General features: G+C 42.0%; 1 protein-coding gene across 21 annotated transcripts in view; it reads left to right on the top strand.

Moving 5' to 3' along the window:
* The window catches only part of BTRC (beta-transducin repeat containing E3 ubiquitin protein ligase), a 118,193-nt gene that overhangs the window by 85,633 nt on the left and 6,512 nt on the right, over positions 1-26,048 (top strand). For 14 of the 21 annotated variants that reach the window (XM_038180960.2, XM_038180963.2, XM_038180962.2 and 11 more), the window contains 10 exons: positions 3,246-3,477; positions 7,652-7,838; positions 12,118-12,214; positions 13,099-13,236; positions 13,686-13,804; positions 16,168-16,417; positions 17,080-17,198; positions 20,827-20,937; positions 21,565-21,643; positions 24,848-25,041. In XM_038180960.2, the coding sequence (XP_038036888.1) occupies positions 3,246-3,477; positions 7,652-7,838; positions 12,118-12,214; positions 13,099-13,236; positions 13,686-13,804; positions 16,168-16,417; positions 17,080-17,198; positions 20,827-20,937; positions 21,565-21,643; positions 24,848-25,009 (1,494 nt within the window). In that variant the 3' untranslated portion in view covers positions 25,010-25,041. Of the gene's footprint in view, positions 1-3,245; positions 3,478-7,651; positions 7,839-12,117; positions 12,215-13,098; positions 13,237-13,685; positions 13,805-16,167; positions 16,418-17,079; positions 17,199-20,826; positions 20,938-21,564; positions 21,644-24,847; positions 26,036-26,048 lie in introns of those variants that run through there. The other 7 variants (XM_072039727.1, XM_072039725.1, XR_005266581.2 and 4 more) reach the window with 5 other exon arrangements.

The following is a 26,048-nucleotide window of genomic DNA, read 5'->3' as shown; positions in this document are numbered from 1 at the left end:
ACTGCGTGCTCCAGGAAACACAAACTGCGGCCATTCGGAGGTGGTTTGCAGTGAACTGGAGGCAGCTGACCAGAAAGGTTGAGTCATCAGGGTTTATTAGGAAGCCAAATCGATTCTCTTGCTGCTTGTAACCAGTCCCTCCCCACCCCCAGCGCTTTAATAATACAGATGCTTGATGTCATTGTTTTGTTGTTCCTTTTTTTTTTTTTTTTTTTTTAATAACAGGCCTTTTTCATTGAACCCCCAGTGGGTTTTAGGACTCTTCAAAGTGAAGTTTTGGAATTTTCTTCTCAACTGTAGCTGCAGACGGTCTGGGGGAGGCATGGGTGCATGTATTGCAGTCGCGTGATTTTGGAGCCTTGTGAGTTCATCTGTTGTATGTGCAGAACCGGTGTGATTGTGGTCGGCCCTGTCTGCCTGGTCCTCTGCTTGTACAGACCACAGGACCTGCTGGGCATGCCACAGCCAGCTGTGGGCTTGTCCCTGCTCCTTTCAATGGAAAACTGGGCCAAGCAGGGGTGCAAGCAGTGTCTGAAACTGATACTGTCATGTGTGGCCAAAGTAGAACGCACAGAGCTACAAGCACATCGTACTGCTCTCCACTAATTTGGACATACTCACTGTGACACACAGAGTGCATTTCTTAGCAGACCCACTCTATCAGCCTAGAGTTTGACTTCAGGTTACAAGCTGGTCAATAGGCTCTTTAATTTACTCATTATTCCTGCCCCAGAGGCCTGTATTCACTGGGGATGTAGGCAAGATGACTTGCTCCCACCTAAGCCATCTGTTTTTACACACACGAGCCATTAGTTGATTTTTTTACAGATGTTGCAGCTTCTATTTGATACCCCAGGCTGACATTTTAGATGTAAGCAGGGAGCTGGAGGTGGCTGGGAGAAGGGTGCTCAGGAGGCAAGCAAGGGCCAGAAGCTGGTGCCACCCCATAAAAGCACAACTTGCCCCTTTTGTGGTCTGTGCACATCAGCTCCGTTGCCAGCTCAGCATCATGTAAGACTTAATCTCTCACATTAAAAGGCAGAGGTATAGGCTTTTAAAAAATGTTTTGTTGAGACAGCCTATTGTGAGATTGACTTCACGGCAAAGAAAAAAGAGGAATTCAACGACATCAAGCTTGTAGAATACAACATCTCTCCTCCGTCTTAATCCAGCATTTTTATGGGGGTGTCTGTTTTGCAGGCAGCTTAACTGCAGCAGAAATGACCAGAATCCCCTAAGACCAATGTTCAGGGCAGTCCGTTGGTAATCGTTTTTTGCCAGGCTGTTGCCAGCTGTGGACTTTGCTAGGAAAACTCCAGTTTTCACACCAAGGACGTCATTCCCACAGTCCTTTAGAGATTTCTCTATATAAAAAGTTGGCCCAAGAGAAAGTGTTTCTTTCCTGATGTCCAATACTGGGTTTGTGACTCACTTGCAGTCAGTGCTGTCCGTGTGGTGGCCAAATGAAGTAGTGTAGATCAGTCATAGCCTGTGTCTTATGTTATCTTACTCAACACACACGCAAGTCCGCAGGGAGTAGTGGGGATAAAAGTAATGTTGAGAGCACTGAGCTGCACAGTTGAGTATGGGTGATATGATCTCACATTTCAATTCATAATACCAAAATAGAAAAAAAATGCTTGTTATAAATGGCAGCTTATTTTTGTACAAGAAAAAGTCTGTCCAGATCTGCTGGAAATGCTGAAATTTAGGTGGATTTGCACTATAAAGTGAAATGTAAATGATGAATAGTTAGGTAGATATTCAAATTACGATGTTTTTGGTGTTCTGAAGTCAGGACTGCTAGTGGGGCAGGGAGGTTATTGAAGTACAGGAATTCTTTTCTCCGCAGCAACAACGAAATCCTGCTTTCTAAACCCAGTTTTGATAACTAGTTTCTGTGGTCTCAAAACATGTTTTAGCACTTGCTGGGAAAAGTTGTTTGTTCTTTTTTCTTTTTCTGTAAAATGAGCTGATCCATATATTTCTTTTAGATATCATTGCGAACATTTAGGAATTTGTTTTTTCCTTTGAAGTCAGTGAAGTCTCCTAGAGAGGTTGCTGCCTGGAATTGTCATCATAAAAGAGAAATATGGCACCCCTAAATCAATGGTTGTTGTATTCTGGTGTCTGTAATTTGTTTCTAATTATTTGATAATTAATAGAGAATTTCTAAATATATCTTGCAAATAAAAATGATGTAATATTATTGACTGGTACTACAACCCTGTTTGATGTTAAATATTGGAGTGAAAAAGAGAAAATCATGTTTTTGGTGGGATAATCTATAGTAGGAAAATGATAATTGTCAGGGTGAGTGCTGTACAGATAAGTCTCTGCAGCAACATTGGACTTGCTTTGGCTAAATACGTGCCCATAGTATGTATTCCTAGACTGGGAAGATAAAGAAGTGAGCTTGTACGGTTAATGAAAAGAAACCTAAAAAGAAGCAAAAGTCTTAATTTAACATTTAATAAGCTATCTGACCATTATGGAAAAAAATAATTTCCCAATAAACGGTTAATGTTTATTGGACAAAGGATATTCCTGCAATGCAAAATGTGCAGTTTCCTTCCAGTTAAATTGTTTAGAAAGCAGAAATTACATCCTGCTATCAAGTAGTAAATTGAAATGTCAGTGTTCTGTATTGTCCCTGAAACTCTTTGAGCTGAGCCTTTCTGACAAGATATTAACAATGCTCAGAAAGTTTAAGATCTTTCATTCTGTGAAAGACGTCTGTCACATATATCAGGGTGTGTTTTAGCTGGCTTTACTCTCAAGGTATAATTTTGTACTTGAAAGAAGTACAAACCATTTCTTTCTCATCCGTTTCAGGCATTCCCTATGACTTGTAGCAGCAGTCCATTCTTTAGAAGAAAAAAAAAAAAAAACAAGTGCATTTTTTTGTTAGTGCATTGACATAACAGGTAACCACAGCTGAGAAATCCAAATGCATCTTACTGTCTGCAAGGTGTAAATAAAATTGTTTTTATTAAATCGGCACTCATGGTTTCCCATCTAACCAGTCCTTTATGTGCAGCTCAGACATGAACCAGTACCTTGTCCTGCAGGGGTTACAGCTCACTGTGACAGCACTCCGACTGACAGCAGCAAATGAGATACACAGACTTGGCCAACTTCATGTATCAGAGTGTTTTTCCTTCTGTTATGTTTTCAAAAAAAAAATCATAAAACCACCTGAGCTTCTTTTCTTATTAATGATTTGGGTTTTTCTTTCCTTTCAGACAAAACTTGCCAATGGCACTTCCAGTATGATTGTGCCCAAGCAAAGAAAACTGTCTGCAAGCTATGAGAAGGAGAAGGAGCTCTGCGTCAAGTATTTTGAACAGTGGTCCGAGTCTGACCAGGTGGAGTTCGTGGAGCACCTCATCTCCCAGATGTGTCACTACCAGCACGGACATATAAACTCATACCTCAAACCCATGTTACAGAGGGACTTCATCACTGCACTGCCAGGTATTTCTGCAGGCAGAGGAAGCTTGCTCTTCCACCTTGTCTTCCAGAAAACTGTTCCACTTGGCTTCCTGTGACTTTGGCCAGCCCTACTGATGAGGTCTCTTCAAGGGTCAGCTTGCAAAATAGATGATAGCTTTTGAATGAAAAGCTCCATACCGATGCAAAACATAGGAACATTTTGTTTTGTATTCCTACCATCTCTTTAGGCATGATCTAATACCAACATGGTTTGGCTAGGAGTAGCTCTTATCTGTATCTTAAAGGAAAGTCATCACAAGCCACAGGACAGGTAGTTGTGCTCATAATGCCCACAACAATACATTAATAACCAAAATAACTTAAATTAAAACTACATAGCTATGTGAAGAGAGGAGTTTCCAGTCATTTGATCATTCTTCAGAAGGGATTCCTCAGCCTGAAATTTAAATAAGATGGAAAAAAAAAAAGATGGAAAAAATATGTTTAACTGTGAATTGTACAAAGCATAAAGGCAGTGCAGGAGTTTTGCTATGACGTTAGGTATGTAGACTCTGGATTTTTAAGCTCATTGTGGCCAGTAATCAAATGGTTGTTGTAGCATTAAAAAAAAATCTTAGTTATGCTAAGTACCTTCTTTATGCTAGTTTTTAGTAGTCCAGTGGCAATAATCTCATGTACTTAGAGCAGCATTATAACTTGTGGAGCTGTTCTGTTTCAGGAAAACAGAGAGTACTTTGAAAGCGCATTGGTTTCCCCAGTTTTAAAGTGGAAGTATGCATACAGTTAGTTACATTATTTTTCCAGGTTTTACTCCACAAAACTCCACCAGAGCAAGCTAATATATCTAATTTTCACTTGTTTAATTTCATCCTGCTACCCTTTTTGTGAACTTTTTGGGGCAAATATTAGAAATACTGTCACAGGCATCCAAAATTTCCCAGCCATACTGTATTTGTTGGTGGTCTTTTCACACTTATTCAGGAGGCAGCTTTAGCTTTGAATTTTGCTATACCCAAGCGCAGAATAGATAAGAATTAGGCAGCTAATATCTGAATATTTGAACAGTTGAGGGAACTGTGTGCTTAAATAAAGCACGAGCGTCAATTTGCGTATTTGCAGAGTGCTAATGTCCTAGTGAATATATATACATGTAATTCTCTCTAAGGGAGAGAACGAATGACAAAGAACTGTACTGGCTCAGACTGCAGCCTGGGAGGTGCAGAATGTCCTTGGTATAGGCAGGTTTCCAGTAAGGGTGGCAGGAAAAGGGAAAGCTCAGAAACTGCTGAGGAAAGAATGGTGAACCTAAAAATTTGAATTAAGTCAATAAAAAAAAACACAACTGAACTCTGAAGTATTTTGTAGCTTTCTGAAATGTGCAAGTGTTCAGTACTCTGGTTTCATTTTTACACCTTCATTCTCTTTCCTGCTCCCCCCTCAAGTAAATAAAACAATAAAGATACTCCAAAATCATGAGGCATCTTATCTCTGTCCTCCTAGCGCTGTCCCACAGAATGACCAGAGGTAGTTTTAGATCATGAGCAGACTTTGCTTATATAGAGGAAATTGGCTCAGAATATTTTCCCAGTGCTTAGGACAGAATTAAGGTTGTTTGAAAAACACGGCTTAACTGCGTACTTAACAAACTTTGTTCCATTTCTAAAAAAAAAAAACCAACAAGGCCTTTGCTTAGCATTTCCAAGCTGTTTAACATTTTTTATGGGCAAAGTCATTTTAAAAGGGTTTCATGTGTGAAATAACTGAAAGATTCTTTTAACAGTTGGTATGGAGGACTGAAGGGCTAATCGTGTTTCACATTAGTTTAGCAAAAGCTTTTGTGCAAGGAGATTTTTTTTAAGGAAGCGATGCTCCAGCAGATATATGGCTCACATAATAATAAAATTATTTTTGTTTGCTGCCAGGGCAAAATAGCTCTGCCCTTCCACTTATCATAAATGTGGGAAGGGGAGGCCAAAACATCAGTATTTCTTGTCTGCAAAGGATCTGTCTAGGGTCAAAAGTGTGACTTATAGTGATGGAAACTTATAGTAGTTATGACACCTCACTACAAATAGGTTTAAAGTAAAACTCCTGAATATCCAGGAGGGGCAGGTGGGTCAGAAACACAGTTGTGGGTGAGGAATATTGTCCCCACTTCATGCAGTGTTCCTTGCTTCCTAAAGCCACTGATCTGTTCCCTGTATAAAATAATTTCTTGCTGTTTTGCTGCTTACATAAAAAGGCAAATGTGGATGCTGCATGGGCAGGCATTTTTAATGTCCTGGTGGGTTGGTGTCTGTTTCCCCATTGGAAACAACACAGATTGGGAAAGCAAATATGCCGTTTCCACCCAGGAGAGAGCTCAGGACTGCAGGTGTCAAGGTGGGGAAGGAGGGGAGCACAATTGTCCATGTCTGCCCTACCAAATTGTGGAATTCCTGCAAATTCCGCTTCAGCTTCACCAAAACATATCTCTCCTTCCACGAGTTGCTGTAGTGTCAATCTAAATTTACAAACACTTTTTTTTTTTAAAGAGAGTGTTTCCTGTTAATGGCTGTATATATCTTTTCAGATTAAATACATAATAAAGGCTGCTGAAGCTTTTATTTTGCAGGTTGACATCTAATTTTGCACCTATAAAGATAAGAAATGTCAGGCTTCTTTCTGCTCTCTCTGGCTGCGCGTGGAATCATTCCCGGGCTTTTTCTGCTCCGTGAATGGACGCAGAAAAGGCTGGGCAGAAAGTCTCACCCAGCGTGTTTATAAACTCAGGATGTTTGAAAGGAGTGAGGAGATGGGCTGAGTTTTCTTGTTTTCATGCACCAGGAGATAAGTTTGAGATCTTTCAGTTAATGAAACCAAACAAAGGTTGGGCCTTTTGTTTCTCATGAGCTCTAATCAGAATCAACTGATTGCACCCAGTTTGGGCTGCTGATATATGAATATGCGACCGTACAACTGCCTTGGCTGCTTTTTCTTTGTCACTGACAAGCAGGGCCTGGTCTTTGAGGCCGTTGCTTTGAAAGCAAGAAAGGATGTTGTCCTGGATGTGAAGTGGAAGGAAGACGCATGTAATACCGATCTCCCATGCTTCCTTTTGGGTTGGTGTGGACATGATGCCTGAGGGGTAGTGGGCTCTCAACCACAACTTTGACAAAGCCTCCGAAATGTGACCCGTGAAGTGGGATGATGTCTTGACACTGTCTCACTCAGGAATTTGGCAGCCTCAAAGACAAGTTATATTTACGCAACAACTCATTTAAAAGGCGTCTTATTTCTCTGATGTCTTGCTGGTGATTGCATCTGAGTGTATGAGGGCACGTTTTCGCTGAACCCATCCCTCTGGTTACGAAGCAGAGCATCCCCTTGCTGCCCCCAGTGCAGCGATGGCTCCTTGTGCTGCTAGGAGCTACCCGGGCTACAGAGCCATGCCCTGAAATTGTTGCTGCTTGCTGTCTTTTTACTCATCTGCTCTACCTTTTACTCCAGCCGTGTTGAAACAAAGCCAGTCCTGGTATCCGCACTGGAAAATATTTGCAAATTATATAGTGTTGGTGCATATTTTCCCTCCACCCACTGAAATGAATGAAGCCAGCAAACCTGCTTCACTTTCTCCTCAGCCAGCCTCTTCTTCCCTCTCCCCTTCCCTGTGCATCTGCATATCTTTCCCTCCCCCATGTCTAAAGGTACCACTACCCTTCAGGGCACACATTGGGAATATATATTTTTTTCTTCATTACGTTTAAAAGCTACTGCTTTAGCAAAAACAGCTTTTGAGCCGTTGGAACATGAGAACAGCTGTAGCAGTGAGATGAGAAATGGTCCTAATATAGAGAGATTTTGGGGGCTGCGTCGCTGAGTTGGAAATGCCATCCATAGAATATCCCCCTAGTGCTAAAACCCATCGAAATAGATTGGAATGACTTCTTGGATTCTTTATTATTTTTAATGACTTGTTGTGTTATATCCAAAGGAAGTTGGAGAACGCTGTTCACTCCTGAACTTAGCCACAAATGCTCTTCTGTGCATTTGGTCCAGCTCTGCATGCAGAAGAGTAGAAGAGAAAGGGATGGGGAAGAGAGGGCATCTTTGTACTAGTAAGGGGAGTTGTTTTAAACTGCACATCTCCCAGACAAATAATGCTTTTATTTACTTCTTTTTTTTCTCTTTTTTTTTCTTTTTTTTTTTTTCCCAGCTCGGGGATTGGATCATATTGCTGAGAACATCCTGTCCTACCTGGATGCCAAATCGCTGTGCGCCGCTGAGCTGGTGTGCAAGGAGTGGTACCGCGTGACGTCGGACGGCATGCTCTGGAAGAAGCTGATCGAGAGGATGGTCAGGACAGACTCGCTCTGGAGGGGGTTGTCGGAGAGGAGAGGATGGTGAGGGAACTGCATCTTCACCTCTTTTGTCCCCATTTAAGACAGCAGGTGCCGCGTGTTTCAAGCCACATTTGGAGAGGCGTGCGTAGCACCCTGAAACGTCACGTTGGTCCCAAACCCCACAAACACCTAAACCAAAATTCAAGGGCTGGGGAGTCGGGACATCATTTGGCTGTGCAGGCAATGTGGGGGCTTGTTCCTCACTTTCCTCATCTGATGATGCTCTTATCCCACTGTGATAAGTGAGATACACAGACTGCGATTTTTACGCCCAGCTGTCATTCGGTTCAAATTAAGAAGCTGTGTACGCCCCAGGGAACACTAAACTAGTCAGCAGTTCAGAGCAGAAGAGCTTTTTTAGGGGTGGCAGTGGGGCAGCATGTGCTATGAATTAGTTCTTTCCTGATAGGTCTGTTTGTTTTCCTCAGCAGATTTTCACTATTAGATATCTGTTTAATTTTCAAACTGGAAGCTGAGGGTAGGTACCACGGAGAATAGGGGACTTTAGAAATGCAGATAGATTAGTTAATAATCAGCTGGAATAGCCTTACTACAATGTGGGTCTCACTCAAGTTTGAAGCTGCTCTGTTAACATTTCATTAGAACTTTCCCTCTCAGGGGTACGTCCTTTAATACATAATTTTCTTTTCCAAGGGTGTCCCTAGGATGTTGGCAGAAAGGAAGCTGGGTATGAATATTTCATAAACAAGATAAAAGTGACAGCTCAGGCATTTTGGTTGCCATTAAAAAGAAAAAGATACGGAGTTGCAAACAAAGACTCCCATTTCATGCTTAGTTTTGCTCTACTGTTTGTCTCAGGGAGTAAAGGCAAGTAAATCAGGGTTGTGAAATGTCTTTTAAAAATAAACACAATGTCGATCAGCTTCCAGTAGTGTTATGTTTATAAGGAGTATAAAATAAACACAACCATGACAGTGTTAACTTTTGCATCCCTTTTAGTGCCTTGCTTTCTTCAGGACTTCTATTTTTGCTCTGTGTTGTTGAGGTCAGAGTAAGTCGGAAGAGGACTGTGGGAGGCTATTTAGTCCCTCCTGCGTCCCAAAGGCAGAACGAGCTTTCTTTAAGTCATTCCAGAGATGTTCATCTAACATGTTCTTAAAAACCTTCCCTAATAGAGATCCCCTGTGCCTTGCTTGGGCAAGCAATGCCACTGTTTCACTAACATCACCGTTTTCCTAATATCTAGATTTTCCTAAAGTCTAGGCACAGTCTTCCTAGTTACAGTTTAGCACATTATATTTAGCCTGCAGAGACACAATTTCTTGTTCTCCATATTGTAGTAGCCTTTTATATGGTTGGGAGATTGTTGCTTCTTTTATATGGGATGCACTAACCAACCCTCATCCTCTGTTTTCCCGTCCTCTTATCATTCTTGGTTGTCTCTGTTGAAACTCACTGCAGTCACTCTGCTCCGTTTTTGGAGCCCGGAGCTGCACCCAGCTGGGTACCTTCCTTCTGCTGAGGCATCACCAGCATCTAGCAGTATGGGAAGGACTGCTTTCCATGCCTTATGGAGAACACTCCATTTTCTTCTTTCTAGTAGCATATGTGCTTTTTAAAACAGCGATACAATACTTTCATATAACTTTTAATTACCTCTTCTGTGGAAGTTCTGCTCAGCTATTATTTCTCATCTTGCTTGCTTGTGGTATTACTAAGTGGTGAACCTGGCACTTGTCCTTATTGAGTTAGATTCTCTACTGCTTAGCATTTCTCTGTTTTGTCAGGACCATTATGAGTTTCAGCTTGTCCTCCAAAGTGCCTGTAGCTTCTCGCAGCTTTAATGTCTCTGGCCATGTAGTAAATACACTCCCTGTTCCATTCTTTGTCATTACTGAAAATGTTTAGTAATGACAGATCTAGGACAGACTCTATGCAAGATCCCAGTTGCCTTCTTTTATTTTTGGAGTGCACCATTGGTAAACTGCACGTGCCAGTCATTTATGTGTCCACCCTTGAGCACTTCCACCAAGATCATACTTCTCTAGCTAACTTAAGAGAATGGCTCGTGAGAAGAAACTAAATCTATTTGACACGATTTATTCTGGATTGATAAATTTGGCCATTGTTTGTCAGCTTGTCATCTCCTAGGAATTCATCTAATTGACCACGTGCTGTAGTACCAGCAGTCTGTGATGTTGAGCTGGACTGTCCACCATTTCCTTGGGTCTGCCTTATCCCCCTTTTTAAAATATAAGAGCTACAATTGTGTTTTTCTTGTTCTCTGGAACTTTATTCATTCTCCACATCTTGGAGATAATAGCTGATAGTTCTGAAGTTGTTCCCTCCACGTTGCAGAAATAACATTAATGCCCATTACTAGTCATAGAGGCTGACTTTTTTTTTTTTTTTTTAAAAAAAAAGGTTGCAAAATCCTTCTTATCTCAAAGGACAATCACACAATGTTACTGGACCTCTTTCTCAGGTTTTTCTGACCCTTCTAGAGTGAGTTGTGCCATATCAGACTACCCTCAGATTAGCTCTAGAAGATAGAGCCGAGGCATGACAGGGAGGTGTTACATGCTTAGACCTCCTCACTTTGCATGTGGACTTGCTGATTGCAGCATTTGCAGCTTCTGGTTTCCAACAGAAACACCCAGTTCTGCAGCACCTCGCTGACATCTCGTCAGGGAGCAGTAAGGGTTACACAGATTTAGAGAAAAATTAAACAGAAGCCCAGAATCTGGGTACTATTACGCACATCTGAATACTTGATTGAGTTGGCCAGTCATCAAAAACTGCCAACAATAGTTTCTTTTGTCACAGAGCCTTAGCACAGCGGTCACTGGGATGCCATGGAAATTCCAAACAGTGCCTTAGCTGACCTTGAAACAACTGGCTCTACATGCAGCGAGATGTAGCTTATAGGTAACAACACCTTGTAATAGTAAGGTTGGAAACAACTGACAGGTTTTCAGACAAATAAGCTTATATACAAATTGTCCTAGACCTATGCCAAGCCTTCTAGGGTATGCCGTAAGTTTTATCCACATCTCCAAAGCATTTTTGGTCTCCCAGGGCCAATAATTTTAATTTTCTTGCATGCATTTCCTGACCGGATTGTGTAAGGATCCATTTTGTTGATGGTTGCATCCAGGTGTCCCTTCCTCACATATATTTACCCCCAAATGAGGGGCTGCTGCTGATTCCCTTGTCCAAAGTAGAAAGCAGCTTTCTCTCAAATTGAACTTAAGGTAGTTTATTTAAAGAACTGTCACAAGTTATTTTCTTTAGCATTTGTTATTTTGTTTGCTCAGTCCTATAGTTTACCTACCCACTTACAACCTAAAGGTTTCTGTTCACTGTTGTGATTTCACTGGTACAGATTTTACCCAAAGTACCGCAGGGCAGCTAAAGTACAGCCTCTCGAATGAGTTTCAAGGTATGCTGTATGGAAAGAACAAGAAAGAAATGCACAAGGAAGTATTGAGCAATTAATTATGCCATAATGGAGCAAGGGAGGGAGAAGCGGAGAGCTGGCCCAGTATAAACTCGGTGCCTCTGATGCCAGGATTACACTCGGAGGCATTTGTGCCTCTCTCCATTTTGTGAGGCATGTTGCCAGGCAGAACAGCAGTTACTACGCCCATGGTGGGGTTTACTAGCTTCCACACCGTGTTTGGTGGCTTCTTAACTTCAGGATGAGGAATTAAAGTTTTTTACACAGCAGGTAGTGATTGCCGTTTATGGATTTTTTTTGTAGCAAAAATCTAGCTTGGGATATGAGTATTCCAAATCAGTGTTGAAATGAGGAAGGCACCACAGATGAAGTGTGTTGCTTACCAAAATGCAGCAGTAGCAGTAAAATGTCCGTGTACCAAAACCGTTTCTGCTGCTGCAGATCAAAGCTGGCCTTGAGCGCATCGTGAGTTTGAGGGTTCCTTGGCTTCTCTCATTTTCTTTGTATGCTTTGTTTGAAAGGTGACCTCTGACGTGGTTATGTGCATAGTGGGTATGAGCCATTCTCACCTCCTATTGAGTTGAAGGGATTCATGTCCAAACTAGATAGTACATTTTCCTTCCCTGAGTGAGTTGGAACTGTTTTTCCATGAATTTTTCACTGTCTGAGTGCAACACGAACGTATTGCAGGGCAGACAAACAAGGAACCACTCTGTCTTGCTGCGTAAACGAAGTTGGAATATGAATGTGTGCTTTTCAACAGTGGTTATGTAACCCATGTGTAAAATGCCAGCAAGACCTTCCTCCAAAATGCTGAAACATGCTTTCTGTTCAATGGGAGTGTTCTTTGTCTTTCAGGGGACAATACCTATTTAAAAACAAACCCCCAGATGGCTCCGCTCCACCCAACTCCTTCTACAGAGCACTTTACCCCAAAATTATACAGGACATAGAGGTAAGGAATAGCTTCCAAGTGTTGTTGTTTGTTTGTTTGTTCTGTTTTGTTTTGTATTTTTTACACTCTCCCTGATTTTCTCATGGTGCTCAAATTCTGAGCATATTTCATGCTAATGAAATAAGTTTTTAATTAAATATGATGTTTGTCCAGAGTTTGGAGATCTGGGCTACTTATAAATTCCCAGGATTTGATTGCTCCCTTAAGCAGAGGGTGATTTGTATTGTTCAGTGAGCTGTTTACAGGTGGAGTCTGTATGCCTTGCACATCAGATGTCAGAGCAACACAGTACCACCTTGTCTTTCTCTGTTAACAATGCTGTGCTCCATCCAGCGCAAATGAGATCTTATAGGTGATATGGGGAGGTGTCAGGAACTGAGCAAGGGAGGAAGTGCATTGCTGAAGGCTGCAATCCTAAAACCTAGGGAAACAGGAAACAACTGGGCATTGCTGCCTTGTATTTAGTGGTGGGCAAATGCCAAATGCCAGGTTCTGGCGGTTTCCTAGTGGCAAAAGAGGTGCTCAGGTCCTCTTGCAGCAGGTTTGCACAAGCCCTTAGCTGAGACTTTCTCTGCAATTGTTTAGTTGTTAAATCACAGAGTTAAAAGTTGAAGACAAAAGAAAACTTTAGGTCACTTCTCCCTCATCATTCCATGCAGCACAGATGAGTTCAGCCACAATACGTATTCCAGGCCTCTTTGCCTGTTTAATTGGTTTTATCACGTGTTGCTTTTTCTGGAAAATCGTTTTGTCATTATATGGGCCTGATTGCAGGAATAAGAGTAAATAACAATATTTCTTGTCTTCTCAAACAAACAAAAATAAAGAAGAAAGAGTCCTGTGTTCTGTATTTACTTCTTTTTTGTCTCCTGTCTCCCCTCAAGACAATAGAGTCAAACTGGCGGTGTGGAAGGCACAGTTTACAGAGAATCCACTGCCGAAGTGAGACGAGCAAAGGGGTTTATTGTTTACAGTATGATGATCAGAAGATAGTAAGTGGCCTACGAGACAATACTATTAAGGTGAGAACTCTCCAGAACAGCATGCTGATGGCACTTAATCAATCTGTTTTTAGTAACTTAGCCTTCTCCTTCACCCACCTCATACCTCATACCTGAGCAGCATTTATGCCCCTTACATGAGCCTAGAGACCCTGTTTTCTTCTTGAATTGAATGTGCTGGCAGAGTTTTTGACCATTAGTAATTACTGACTATGTAACTAGTGTGTCCTGTACCTTGATAAGAAGGTAAGACCAGTGTTCATAGTAAACCCAGTAATTTCAAGGTTGTTAATGTGCTGTACCAAACAGCCCGTATGTGACTACAAAAATCAGCCCATGCCACTAAATGTGTTCTATCTGCAATATGGATGTCTGTGTTGTAGAAGAAACAGACCAGTCAGAGCAGTAAGTCCTTGAGGTATGATGAAAAGCTTACTTAGCTGTCTGTTTTCTAATGTTTGCTCTCCTAGATCTGGGATAAGAACACATTGGAATGCAAGCGAATTCTCACCGGACACACGGGTTCTGTCCTGTGCCTCCAGTACGATGAGCGGGTGATCATCACTGGATCTTCGGACTCAACAGTCAGGTGTGTGCTTGTATTTTGGAGCTTTCCATTTGCCTCAAAGAGCTCAGCCTTGCAAACTGCTGGAAGTATCTTTTCTTAAACATGTGCTGTTCGATTAGTTCGATGAAGTAGTTCAGCACATTTGTTCAGGAGTGTACTGTCCTTGTTTATCAGATGTCCATGCAAGTGGCTGTCAAGGAGAAATGAGATCCTAAGCAAAGGTCAGTCAATGTTAAGATGATTTAGGAAGACCATTTGACATTTCACCAAGGTTTTGCATGTTCGGGCACTTCCTGAGAATGTTCTTAAATTCTCCGTGAGAATAACTTGTAAAAACTTGGCTGAAGTTCTCAAAGCAAGTTTGAAAGTTCAGTCATTCGTTGTCCCTTAATTTTAACAAATGAAGTGTGACTAGATCTCCTGTGAGTTTTAATTAAATTTCAGCATGATGATTTTTCCCACTCAGTCTTTCTAACCTTGTTTTCCCTCCAGTCTCCATTAAAAGGCTGAACACCTCAAGTCAGCACATGTGGTGCACATTTTCACTATGCAGATGTAAAGTCCACTAGACATATTACAGGATCCCAGAGAGTTTAAAACCTGCAGTGTAAACACAGGCACATTTGAATTAGTGAGTTGCAATATGAACTTGGACATGGAGGAGATGTCTGTCTTCTCCATGCTGTTAAGTATTCCTCTTTTTGTCAGAGTACCCACGATGCCCATGCAGTGAAGTTACAGATGACAAAAAGTTGTGCCAGTGGCCTTTTAAGAAGCTGTTACCATGTGTTCCTATGGCTGCGGGCTGCTCATGGTTATCACCAGGCTTGCATGTAAACTACTACTGTTAAGCTGGTGACCATTAAATTCAGTTCTTTACATGTGATGTATGCAGTCTTGTGGTGCTGCTAGATTTTGGGATCCTACCATTTGCAGGAATTGAGAATTTCAGGGTGGGAGCTGCACTGTGCTAAACACAGGTTGCAAAAGGAGATACTTATTTCTGTAACAAGCACTATCACTTTACATCTCAGGCCAGGCAGGCCAAATTGCAGACTGGCTACTTGCCCAGAAATACTTCGTTTCCCACTGTATCTATAAATGTTTGTGCAGACCCCAGAGGCACATAGGATGCATCACTTTTATCCTTGGGTCTCCTCAGGAAGAGGGGCTTCGTCCAATAGGCAGTACAGATGGACTCTTAATGCTTCCGAGATCTCAGGGATGCACTTGTCCAGAGAAGTCAGTAGGTCTCCAGCTCCTGTTCAGTTTGGCAACCCTGTCTGCAAACTGCTTGTATGCTAATGGCTCAGGTCTTTAGTTTGTGATCTTTTTAACTTTGCATTTTGTAATCGGAAATGTACTTTACTTTCTCATTTATAATGCAGAAGTTGATGCGCTTCAGCTTCCATGCAATAGAAAATAAGACATTAGAAGTCTTTCTCACATCTTGCTTCTTCTCAGTGTATTGGCAGAGGAAAGTTTCAGCTTCTGCAGTGTCCGATAAGCCTGTTGATACAACTATTTTCTGCTCTCACGTAGTATATCTGGGATACAGGTGTGATAGTGACAAAAGAAATCATATTATGGAGTGTAAAAGAAGTTTACAAACAGAACAGCCCAAAAGGAACAATTTTTAAGGCTTAAAATACCCATTTCAAGTCCTAGAAGTTCTGTAGGAAGCCTTTGTCTGACTTTCACCTTAAATTATCATTCAGCTGAAGCAGTTGGTTCCAATAATGTTAAATCAATATAAATGCTCTGTCTTAATTTGGGTGTTCAGCACATTCCTAGAATGTAGTTGTGTACCAGATACATTGCAGAGTAAATGCAATTCATTGTGCAACTTGTGGCAGTTACTTATATTTGTTTGAAAAGCATAATCTTGTCTTCTGCCTCTGCATAAATTATCCTTTGAGTTGATAGTCCTGTGAGAGAAGTAAAAAATTAAACCTGTCTCTAAACTTCCTTCTTCACAGGTTGTGTTTAAGTACTCAGTGACTGGAAGTGGAGTGTGGTAGGCTGACGTTACCAGGAAACATCAGTCCCTAGGGCTGTCAGTCTCATACTTTTCCTCAGCACTAAATTCTCTTAATTAAAGAATGCTTTTTTTTTTTTTAATGGCTTTTTTTTTTTAATGGTGTTAACTGCATTGCAGGGTTTTGGCTGCTGGACTGCCTCAACGTATGCAAAATCAACAGGTTTATATAATATATCTTTTAATGAAATATTTAATAGATTTAGCTATAACTTGTGCTGTTTGCTTCTCTAATATTGCTAGAGAGTTAATTACCTCTCCCCATCCCTCTGTCTCTCTCTCTGCAGAAAATCTGCTGTACAGTTTTTTAACTCTCTCCTCTCTGGTTTGAAATCTGAAACTGCAGGGTGTGGGACGTGAATGCGGGCGAGATGCTGAACACACTGATTCACCACTGTGAAGCAGTATTGCACCTCCGCTTCAATAACGGCATGATGGTGACATGTTCCAAAGACCGATCCATTGCCGTGTGGGACATGGCCTCACCAACAGACATCACCCTGAGGAGAGTGTTAGTAGGGCACCGAGCTGCTGTCAATGTAGTGGACTTTGATGACAAGTACATCGTATCAGCATCAGGTGACAGAACTATCAAGGTGAGGTATTTCAGAGGCTTTTTATTTGGGTATTTAACAATTAAGAACAGTGACCAGACAGGAAAGATGGTCTTTAGCTGTTATTACACAAATCTTCCTTTAGAAGCAGTATTCTTCCTGCTGCTCACTTCCACTAGTTCCTCTTCTGTTGAGCTTGCAGAACTTGTTTACAGAGCTGTATGGCAAATCAGATCCAAGTGCAGATGTAGTTGAAAAAGGACTATTTTTCCTGGGTGCTTTTTCAACTTGACTGGTTCCATAATCTGTTTCAGCATTGGTTGCAAAAAGAGTTGTCAGAAAGGGCAGCATGGGGGCAAAAGCAAAGGTGAGTGCACAGGAGTCACTTCAGTGTTACTGCTGTGATCCCAAGCTGCAGCATTAAAACTGTGTTCCTGTGTAGACTAAATCATAGCCCGAGAGTGCTGAAGCCTGATTTTGGAAGCTAATTCTAATACAGTATGGCAAAAACCTGTGTACAGTGACCCAAGCTGCTAACAGTTGCAGGCTGTAGTCACAAGTCATTGGAGGGGTAATTTTCCCAGTCTTAATGGTCATGTCTCCAATTAAGAACATCCTCAATGCACCTGTATGTCATACAGCTACCAGCTTTCGTTAGTCTCTCAATAATTTTGCCTGTGTGGTTCCCCCCCTTCCTGTCACAGGTATGGAACACTAGTACCTGCGAATTTGTGCGCACCTTAAATGGCCACAAACGAGGCATTGCATGTCTGCAGTACAGAGACAGGCTGGTAGTGAGCGGCTCTTCAGATAATACTATCAGGTGAGAGACACGGACCCCACTGCAGATTTCTTTGCAAGCACGTTCTCTCCGATTCCCTGGGATGTGCGGAGGTTAGGCAAGCGAAGTGCTCTGTACCCTTGTCTTCCTTGAAATATGCTTCCTTTGGTATAGAACATTGGGAACTACTGAAAAGAGATATTAGAAGTCTGGTTTACTGTGTTGTCTTTCATCCTCTGTATCTCCAGAGTCCCATACTAATCAACAAGTTGCATTGCTCTGACAATTCTGGTGTATGAAAGAGCTGGCAAGTACCACTTTCTGTGATGTCCTCTTGTGATATTTTAATTGGGCTATGTGTCTAGTTAAAGGGGTCAGATTTGCTGTAAGAGGCATTTAATCCTCTGCAGAAATCCTCCTGGGCTCTGGCCAAACTCTTCTTGTGGTACTTGGCACTGGGTTAAGTTTGGAACAGCTGGTTTAGAGCATGAAGTTCAGTTTGCTGCCTTTTGCACTTCTCCAGCTGCCCTTGTTGCAATCCGAGATTTAACTCCTTCTGGTATCGTGAGCCAGGATTTCTCCCCACATCCTGCAGCTGCTTGCACAGGGATGTCCCACTAATCTCTGGGTGTACTGAGCAAGCTTGGAGAGTACTGTAAGTCAGGTAGGGGTTGGCTCTGTCATGCAGACAGAAGGACGAGCAGCCTCCCTTTTGTCTTCACCATGGCTTTACAGAACTGTGTGCCTTTTGATAAAATTTTAAAGGTGGACAGGCTAATTAGAAAGCTTTTACTTTCCGTGTCAGAAATTATTTCTCCTCAGTGAGTATGATTCATGCTGATGTTTGCCCGTGGAGTTTGCTTGCAGTACGCTGCCTCTCCCTGCTTTGCATTCTGGAAAATGGTGGTCCTCTGGTTGTTATTACCAGGTTGTTGTACCAGATTTTAGTATATGGCTGTTTGAGAGCATGACCAAGAAAGCTGGAACTTCTGTCTGTTAATCAGGGGAATCGGTATTAATAGGTTTGTGTAAGAACAGCACCACGTATGTATTAAGACCTCCTGCACTTCAAACAGAATCAATAACACTCTGCAACCATGCTGTGAAACTTGGTCTCAGAATTAGAGTAAGAAATAGTTAAATGCTACACCGGTTAGGGAAGGATCTAAAATATGACTTGTAATACTAACAAAAATAAATGTCAATGTCACGATAACACTACAGAGGAGTATGATTACTTTTATGCTTACATTGGACAAAATCCCTAGCTGACAGATACATTGTGCTAGAATTCCAGGAATGTTGGCAGTGAATCCTAATGGAAGTCCAGTTTGGCAACCGCGTGGGCAAGGTGCAAGGCTTACCTGTTCACATAGTTGTCTCTCAGCCATTAGCAGAAGGCACATGTCAGTGGAAGGGTGATTAAGAAGAGGCAGGTTACTAAGTCCTCTCCGTGGGTGGCTTGGTGTTTTGTACGTGTGATTTTAATCCGTTGTAAAATAACAGATGTTGTGTGTTGGCCTTCAGTAGCAGTTGCCTCCTGATAGGGAATGTGAAGTTTTCCAAAAACACATTCAATTGCAAAAACACTTTCTACTGCAACAACACAACTTTGTTTCTCACAATTCTCAAGCCAAAGAGCAGTTTTCTTACAGTTCAGTCATTTGACTATTTAAAGAAGTAAACATTTGAGGAGGTTATCAAATCTGGCAGGTACCTTTGGTATCATTTCTAGATGTATGTGAAGTCCCGTTCCCCACATGGCTAAGGGCTGTGATCATCTCTTCCTAATCACAATCAAATTCAGGTAAAAAATCAAACTGGGACCTGATAATACAGGCCTGAATTAGTGTGGTGCAGCTTCCCAGAGCTGCTGGCAACCTCAGGATTGATGGCAAAGAATGGAAACACATGGCACAGAAGTTCCTGGCACAAGATTGCTCTTTAAACCTTTCTGCGCCAGTTCATTTCTGGCATTGTCCGTCCTGTTTGCAGTCCTTGGGAGGCTTAATGCTCTCTGACCAGCCAGAGTGCCTTTGGCTGACCTTTGCCATGAATTTGCTTGCTCTGACCTTGTCTGGTGTGCTGGTGCTAGTGTGAAAACTACTGGGATCTTCACAGGTTCCTGAAAGGTTAACTTCACAGCCTGAAGAATCACCTTCTGCTCCTTTTTGGCTTCAGATGTGTGCACAAAGTGACCCTTTCCCAGTACAGCAAAGAAAAAGCTCTCTTCATTCCTTGGTTGGCCAAAGTGAGGGCAGCTTGTTGTGGCAGGACAGACGAAATGATTATCCACCATCCTTGTGCACATGCCCACTGGATTCGGATTATTCCCTGGGGGATCCCAGGAGTGAAATGCGTGGGGATGATTTATCTCTCTGTCTCTCAAGGAAAAGTCACCTCACCCCTCAGTGGCAGTGTTTCTTTGGGTTATGTCACCCAGAAAGATCCCACGAACCATGAACCTCACTCCTATGAAGTCCCTGCCAGCCTGAACTCTGACCGAATGAGCATTCAAGAGCACGTGTGATTGCTTTCTTTCAGCTGTGTGTCAGAGCCTCGGCAGATGCTGCTGCTGAAAGATTGCTGTTTGGCATGAACAGAGCACATCTCACCTGGAGGGAATACCTGTAGACAATACGTGTCAAGAATATCAGTTCTCATAGGCAAATAATCCTTCTTTATCCATGATAATCAGCAATCACATCAAAAAGCTGGCAAAAGTATGGAAAGCAAACAGACTTATTTCTTATAACTGTTGCAAGCATTTCTTAAATATTTTTCAAAGTAGTTATCTAAGTGTAAAAATTAATGTATTTTAATTTATTCTCCATACTAAACATCCTTTACAAAGCCCCAGACTGAGTTTTTTACAGTCGAAAGGATAAGACATTGCTCAGTCTGTTACTGGAATATTGCTTCCTAGTTTTGGTGCTAGAAGTTTTTATAAAAAGTTGGATTATTGGAAACAGCTAGCAGTGAGCCACGGAAATTATTGGAGAGCAAGAAGAAAATGCATTTCAAAATTATAAACACAGACTGCCCATTTTAGCTTAAGTATATGGTGCCTTGAGTAGATATACCTGCAGTGAGAGAAAATGACAAATAAAAGGGGCTTGTGAATTCTTGTGCCATCACCACTGTATTGATGTCTTCCTTTGTCTGACATCAGCCTCCAAACCAGAAATAGGCATATAGGGGTACAGAAAGGGGCATGTGCCCTCTGAAGGTGATTTTACCCATTGGAACAAGCTGCCAAAGGACTGGTGAGGCTCCCTGTCTTAACACCTGCAAATCAAAGCTGGATACTTTTATGAGAAACTGGCTCCAGTAAAATAAAGTTATGAGGCTCCCTAGAAGATAGCTGGGATATAGCCTGTGTGTGGCTTGTGTTACTGGGGGAGTAGGTGGTAGACATGACTGATCTTAAGATGTTTGGATCTCTGAATCATTTCCTATGTGATACCAGGGTCATGTTGAAAAACACACATCAGATTCACTGCAGGAAAAGGAGTGATGAATATAGGTTGTTTCTCCTTTGTTGTTTTATCATAAATTATATAAATTATATAAATTATTCCAAGTTTCCATTAACGACAAGCAAAGGCCCAATGTTTCCTTGTAATAATCCGTTATTCAGAAATTCTCATTACTTCCTAATCTTTTCCAGGCTATGGGATATCGAGTGTGGGGCATGTTTACGAGTACTGGAAGGCCACGAAGAGCTGGTGAGATGCATACGCTTTGATAACAAGAGGATAGTCAGCGGGGCATATGATGGGTGAGGCTGTCAGTGCCATTAATACCTTGCATCCTCCTCTTTCTATTTCACATCCCACTTTGCTGGATCTTCCTTATGAAAATTAGGCTCTTTGTCATACTAAGAGGTCCTTTTCTTGGCCAGTAAATCAGGATGATGCCACAAAGTACACCTTTGTTTTTTTGTGTGTGTTTTTTTTTTACTTGCTTTTTAAATAAGTCAGTGTGATTTGATGTGTGTGGTTCATTTCTTTAGCTTGTAAGATATCTGGCAGACTAGAATTGTAGCATCTTCTAGCTGAACCATTGGTAAGAACAGTTTTTCCCGTCTGTGGTTGTCTTCTGGCCCATTTGCCATTAGGGACTAGTGTCTGCACTAACCCTCCCACGTGTTTCTTTTCGTTATTATTACCTGACTTTTATATATTTTACTTTGTCGACAACACACTCTTTTCTCCCATTAAGCTCTGTGAGCTTTACAGAGGGGAAGTGCAAGAACCATGTCTCAAGAGCAGTATTTCTGTAGTTTTCCATGGATGGCTGTATCAGCTAAGCTGTGCAAACAGTTCTTTTTTTTTTTTTTTTTTTCTGTGAGCACTTGATTCCTTTTTGACAGAGCCATGGTGTTTTTCTATTTATTCACTACTAGGAAAATTAAGGTATGGGATCTTGTGGCTGCTTTGGACCCCCGTGCTCCAGCAGGGACCCTCTGCTTGCGAACCCTTGTGGTAAGAGCTTTTGGTAGGGGTGGTGGAGGGAGCAGAAAAGTGTTTGTGCTCAGGGCTGTCTTGAGCCATGAAATTTTAAGTCAGTTTAGCACCAATCTGCAGGATCTAAAAATCATTTCCAACGGTCTGGCTTCTGTGGGCATCCAACTCTTTCTTTCAATCTTTCAGGCTGTAAAGGATTAAAAATTAACACCTGTGGAGGTTTCATTCACTTTCCAAGAGCCTTGTTCTGTGATCTGAAGTTAATAACTAAATCATTTTTGAGACTTTTCCTTCTTGGAGTCCATGTACTGGTGGGTTTAGTTCAGTCTGTATGTACCTAGTGATGTAGCTGTACACGGTGTTGTGAGTTGTTGACAGGAAACTTCGTAAAGAAAAGTAGTACATTCCAAATTGGAGGAGAAAAATAGCAACAAAAGCAACCTTTTCATTGCTTTTAACTGTCTTTTGGGTGTTTAAGGAAACAAAGGCTAAGGACTGGAACAGACAGTGAAATTGCTTCGTCCTTAAACAGTGACTACTGCTTTAATGCTCTCCAGTGATATTTAGTGCAGGTCTGATGATGGTGTGGTAAAAATGTCATTGTGTGAGTGTTAACAACAGGCGCAGTCATGCTTAACAGTGGCTTTGCACTGGTCTTGAAATATTTTGACAAAAATAACAGAAAATCCAAGGCCATGTGGTCTTTCCTATAAGCATTCCTTCATCACGTTCACCCCAAAAAACATGCACTGCTGCTGCTCTGATAGACTTGCCTGGGGTTAAAGGAAGATCTCAGTCCAGTAAGGTATTCACATTGAATGAAAAAGAAAGTACTGAATTATTATTTTATTTTAGAAAAGACATTTTGGCATGATGTTGGATTTATTAGACCTTTTCGTGCAGTGGCCTGTGACCGTTGTGTGCTCTAAACCCCTAAAGGTGTGGTTACCTCTCATCAGCTGAGCTGCTCCACCTGACTTTCTGCACAGGCATCTACCACCCCAACTGCTACTGTTGCTGTAGATTTTGCTAGATTTTGCCAATTTTTTTGCATTTTACGTCACACCTTGCATGGGCTATGAGGGTTCCTGTGACTCAGCTGACAGGCAGTCGATCATTAATCAATACTAACTCTTCCAGTCGTATTTGGACCAAAAGCTGCAGAGTAAGAGTCTGTGAGAGCCTTGGATGCCTGCAGGTACTACAATGAAAAACCTTCTTGGTGGCCAGGTAGAACTGCAAATAATTTCTTGGCCAAAATCCAGAAAGCCCCTTTGTCTTCAGCCATCCCGTTGCAAAGTACGGAACAACTCCATGCCCAGGAACGCTTTTATCCCAAGAGTCTAAGACTTCAGCTTGATAGTAGTGTTCTTGCTCCAGCCTGAGACGAATGTGTGCCTGGTAACCTGTAGACTTAATTTAACTGGTGTGATTTCCTCTGCATTTTCCAGCAGTGGACAGCCAAAGTGCCCCAACTAATTATATTATAAATCAGAAGCGGTGGGATGGAAACACTGTAGGAATCTCAACACATGGATCCTCATAAATCCCTGTTTGATAGCGATGGAGGGGGCCAGAAGAGGAGGGGCAGAGGAGGCTGTTGTAGTGCTTTTAGGGCTTTTCATGTTTATGACAACAGGGCGTCCTTATACCCGCTTACCCATGTTTTTTTTTTTCTTCCTCTCTTCCCTCGGCCTCCAAAATTAAACCTGGCTGCACAATGAACATCGTGAGTCTCCTGCTGCTCATGTTCAATTTTCAAACAGTAGGAGGAAAGTGCACAGATAACAAATGCTCGCTGCATGCCAGGTCCCTTCCGTTAGCTGGAACAGCGGCCGCCTGAGTTTGACAGAAGCTTTCCAAGCGCAGAATAAGTGCAGCTTTCCTCGTGAGCTAAAAAGTCCAGGTCCTTTTCAAAACAGTTTTTAGAAGTACCTCTCTCTTGGTGTCCTTGAGAACAGTCCCTCAGTGGAGCTGACAGCTGTAGTGATACTTTTAGCAAGAGCTTCTTTGTTGATATAATATAGAGTCTGGAAGCACATTTCTCTTTGGTGGGAAGATAGAAAGTGGTTTTAAGACAAATTGGGGTTGTTGTTATTTGGTTAAAAGACCAGGAAGGTCTGAATAGCTGGAATTTTTAAAAAAATTGTCATAAAAATGGAATCAGACTTAGGGGTGTGTGTTTGTTTGCAGTTCATTTAGAGATTCAGAGATTCCCTTTAAAGCAGCCATTGTGTTCTCTCTGTTCTTCTCAAACGGAGCTGCATTTTCAGAGTCCTGTGCCGTAAGACAGATTTCCCATTTAGTAGCTAGTAATTCTGTCTAAATATTTGAAAAAAAAATCCATTTTTCAATATTAAAATACTTGTAAGCATTTTTTCCAGACTCTGAGCCTCTTCCAACACGTAGACACTCCAGAGAAATATGTACTGATAGAAGAGAGAGGGCTTGTCCCACCTGTGTAGTTTCTGTTCCCTTCTGATCTAGGTGGATGTTCCTGCTCGCTCTTGCAGCAGTAAGCACCAAGAACAAATAGCCGGCACAAAAGGGAAAGCATAGTGGATTTGCTCTGTGATATCCAGGATCTTGCCGTTACCTCCTGTTAATTACAGGCTGAACTCTTGCCAAATCGTCATGCCATTTCCACTCAGCCTCAGAGCAGAATGCAAACTGCCTATAAAGAATGCCCTTTCTGGTTCATATTTTTAGAACTGCTTAAGAGGAATTATTACGGTGTCACTGGACTTTACAACAGGCTCCTTAGTGTCCTCCAGTATTAAGCTCTTGCCTCTTCTGCAGCAGTAATGGTGCCAAGTCTTGTCTGTGAAATTCTTGTCTCTCCCCCTGTAACCTCCTGCATCTGGGAGTGCTGTGATTTCAAGGAAGAATTTTGCCATAAAACAAGGAAGAGACTGCTCCCGTCAGCCTCACCAGGCTGCTCCCTGTGGTGGAGAGAGCTTGGTTGTTATCAGGACTGAAGGAGTGATAAGTAAATGTAATATAAAATTCCTGCGAGCCAAGAACACAGATATGGCAGACTCATTTCACTGAAGATGGTTTAGTTTACACTACGTGATGGGAAGGCACAATGTGTCATATAGAATTTTCTGACCGAGTAATTAATATAGTGCTAGAATCCCAGCCCAAGCTTTTCTTTCCTGCTCCATCCTAGGTGCCAGCAGGTTTGTGAATTAACATGCTGTGTCTTCCACTTGCTTTTAGGAGCATTCTGGAAGAGTCTTTCGACTTCAGTTTGACGAGTTCCAGATTGTCAGCAGCTCACACGATGACACCATCCTCATCTGGGATTTTCTGAATGACCCAGCTGCCCAAGCAGAATCCACTCGTTCCCCGTCCAGAACGTACACTTACATCTCAAGATAAATAACACTACACTGTACCTCACACTCGCACAGGTAAAAATACTAGTAATAATGATAGTAATAATTACAGAGGCTCAAAGATGACACTGGACATAATATGAGCATGCTGCTTGAATGCCTAGCTGAGTCTATCAGTATTTCTCATCTCAGTTACACAATAACTGCAGCGACCTGTGAAAGGACAGCAAGGATTCTGGTACCTTAGAACAAGGTCTTTATCCTAGGATTTGTGGCATGTGGTGCCTGTGAGTTTTCTGGAAGAACTCCTCCTCTGTCCATCATCATCAATAATTAAATCAGCTATCACTGCTGTCCAGAAGGAGGAAGGGTTTCTGCAGAGCGAGCAGAGCAGCTGCTGCCTAACAAGGGGATGCAGATGGCCTGACCCTGGGCAGTTGTAACCAGGCAGGAGTGTTTCGCCAAGAAGTGTCAGCTTTATTCCCTCCCGCTGAAGTGGTGACCATTCTTCTCGCTCTGCAGCAAGCTGATTCAAGAGAACAGTTTGGCTAAGGGGGGAGATTCTGAGGCACAAGACCTGGCAAATTAAATCGAGATGCATCAATATGCAGAATCATTTACTGACAGGGCCAGCCCTCCTCCTTTCTACTACAGCATGGCTGTTAAATTGCTCATGGCAGAGCCTGGCTGGTCTGCACGTCACCTTACCTTTTTGTCTCGGCCAGCACAACGTGGGGAGGAAATTGTGGTTCTTATGTTTGGGTCATTTGCAGAGTGGATTTGATGTCTGTCAGCAGAGTGGGATGGCATCATTGCCCTCTGTGGTGGGTACCACTGCTGTTAGTAGCTTGAGAAAAAAGGCAGATGAGCTGACAGGTTTCTGCAAGGGGATGTTCATGATGACATTTTTCCATGAAAATGCTCTGTCCTGGAGCACATCCTATATCCTGTTTGATGAGTAAATATACAGTGATGCTCCAGAGCTGTCACATCAGCTACTTTGATTTTCTCAAACACTCTGGTCAATCAGGTGTTCTTTTAAATCATTAAAAGGCTTAGTACAAATGGGGTTTGTTTGGTTT

This window comes from Anas platyrhynchos, chromosome 6 (assembly GCF_047663525.1).
Source record: "Anas platyrhynchos isolate ZD024472 breed Pekin duck chromosome 6, IASCAAS_PekinDuck_T2T, whole genome shotgun sequence".
Classification (NCBI taxonomy): Eukaryota; Metazoa; Chordata; class Aves; order Anseriformes; family Anatidae; genus Anas; species Anas platyrhynchos.
This window is presented reverse-complemented; position numbering and strand designations above follow the sequence as displayed.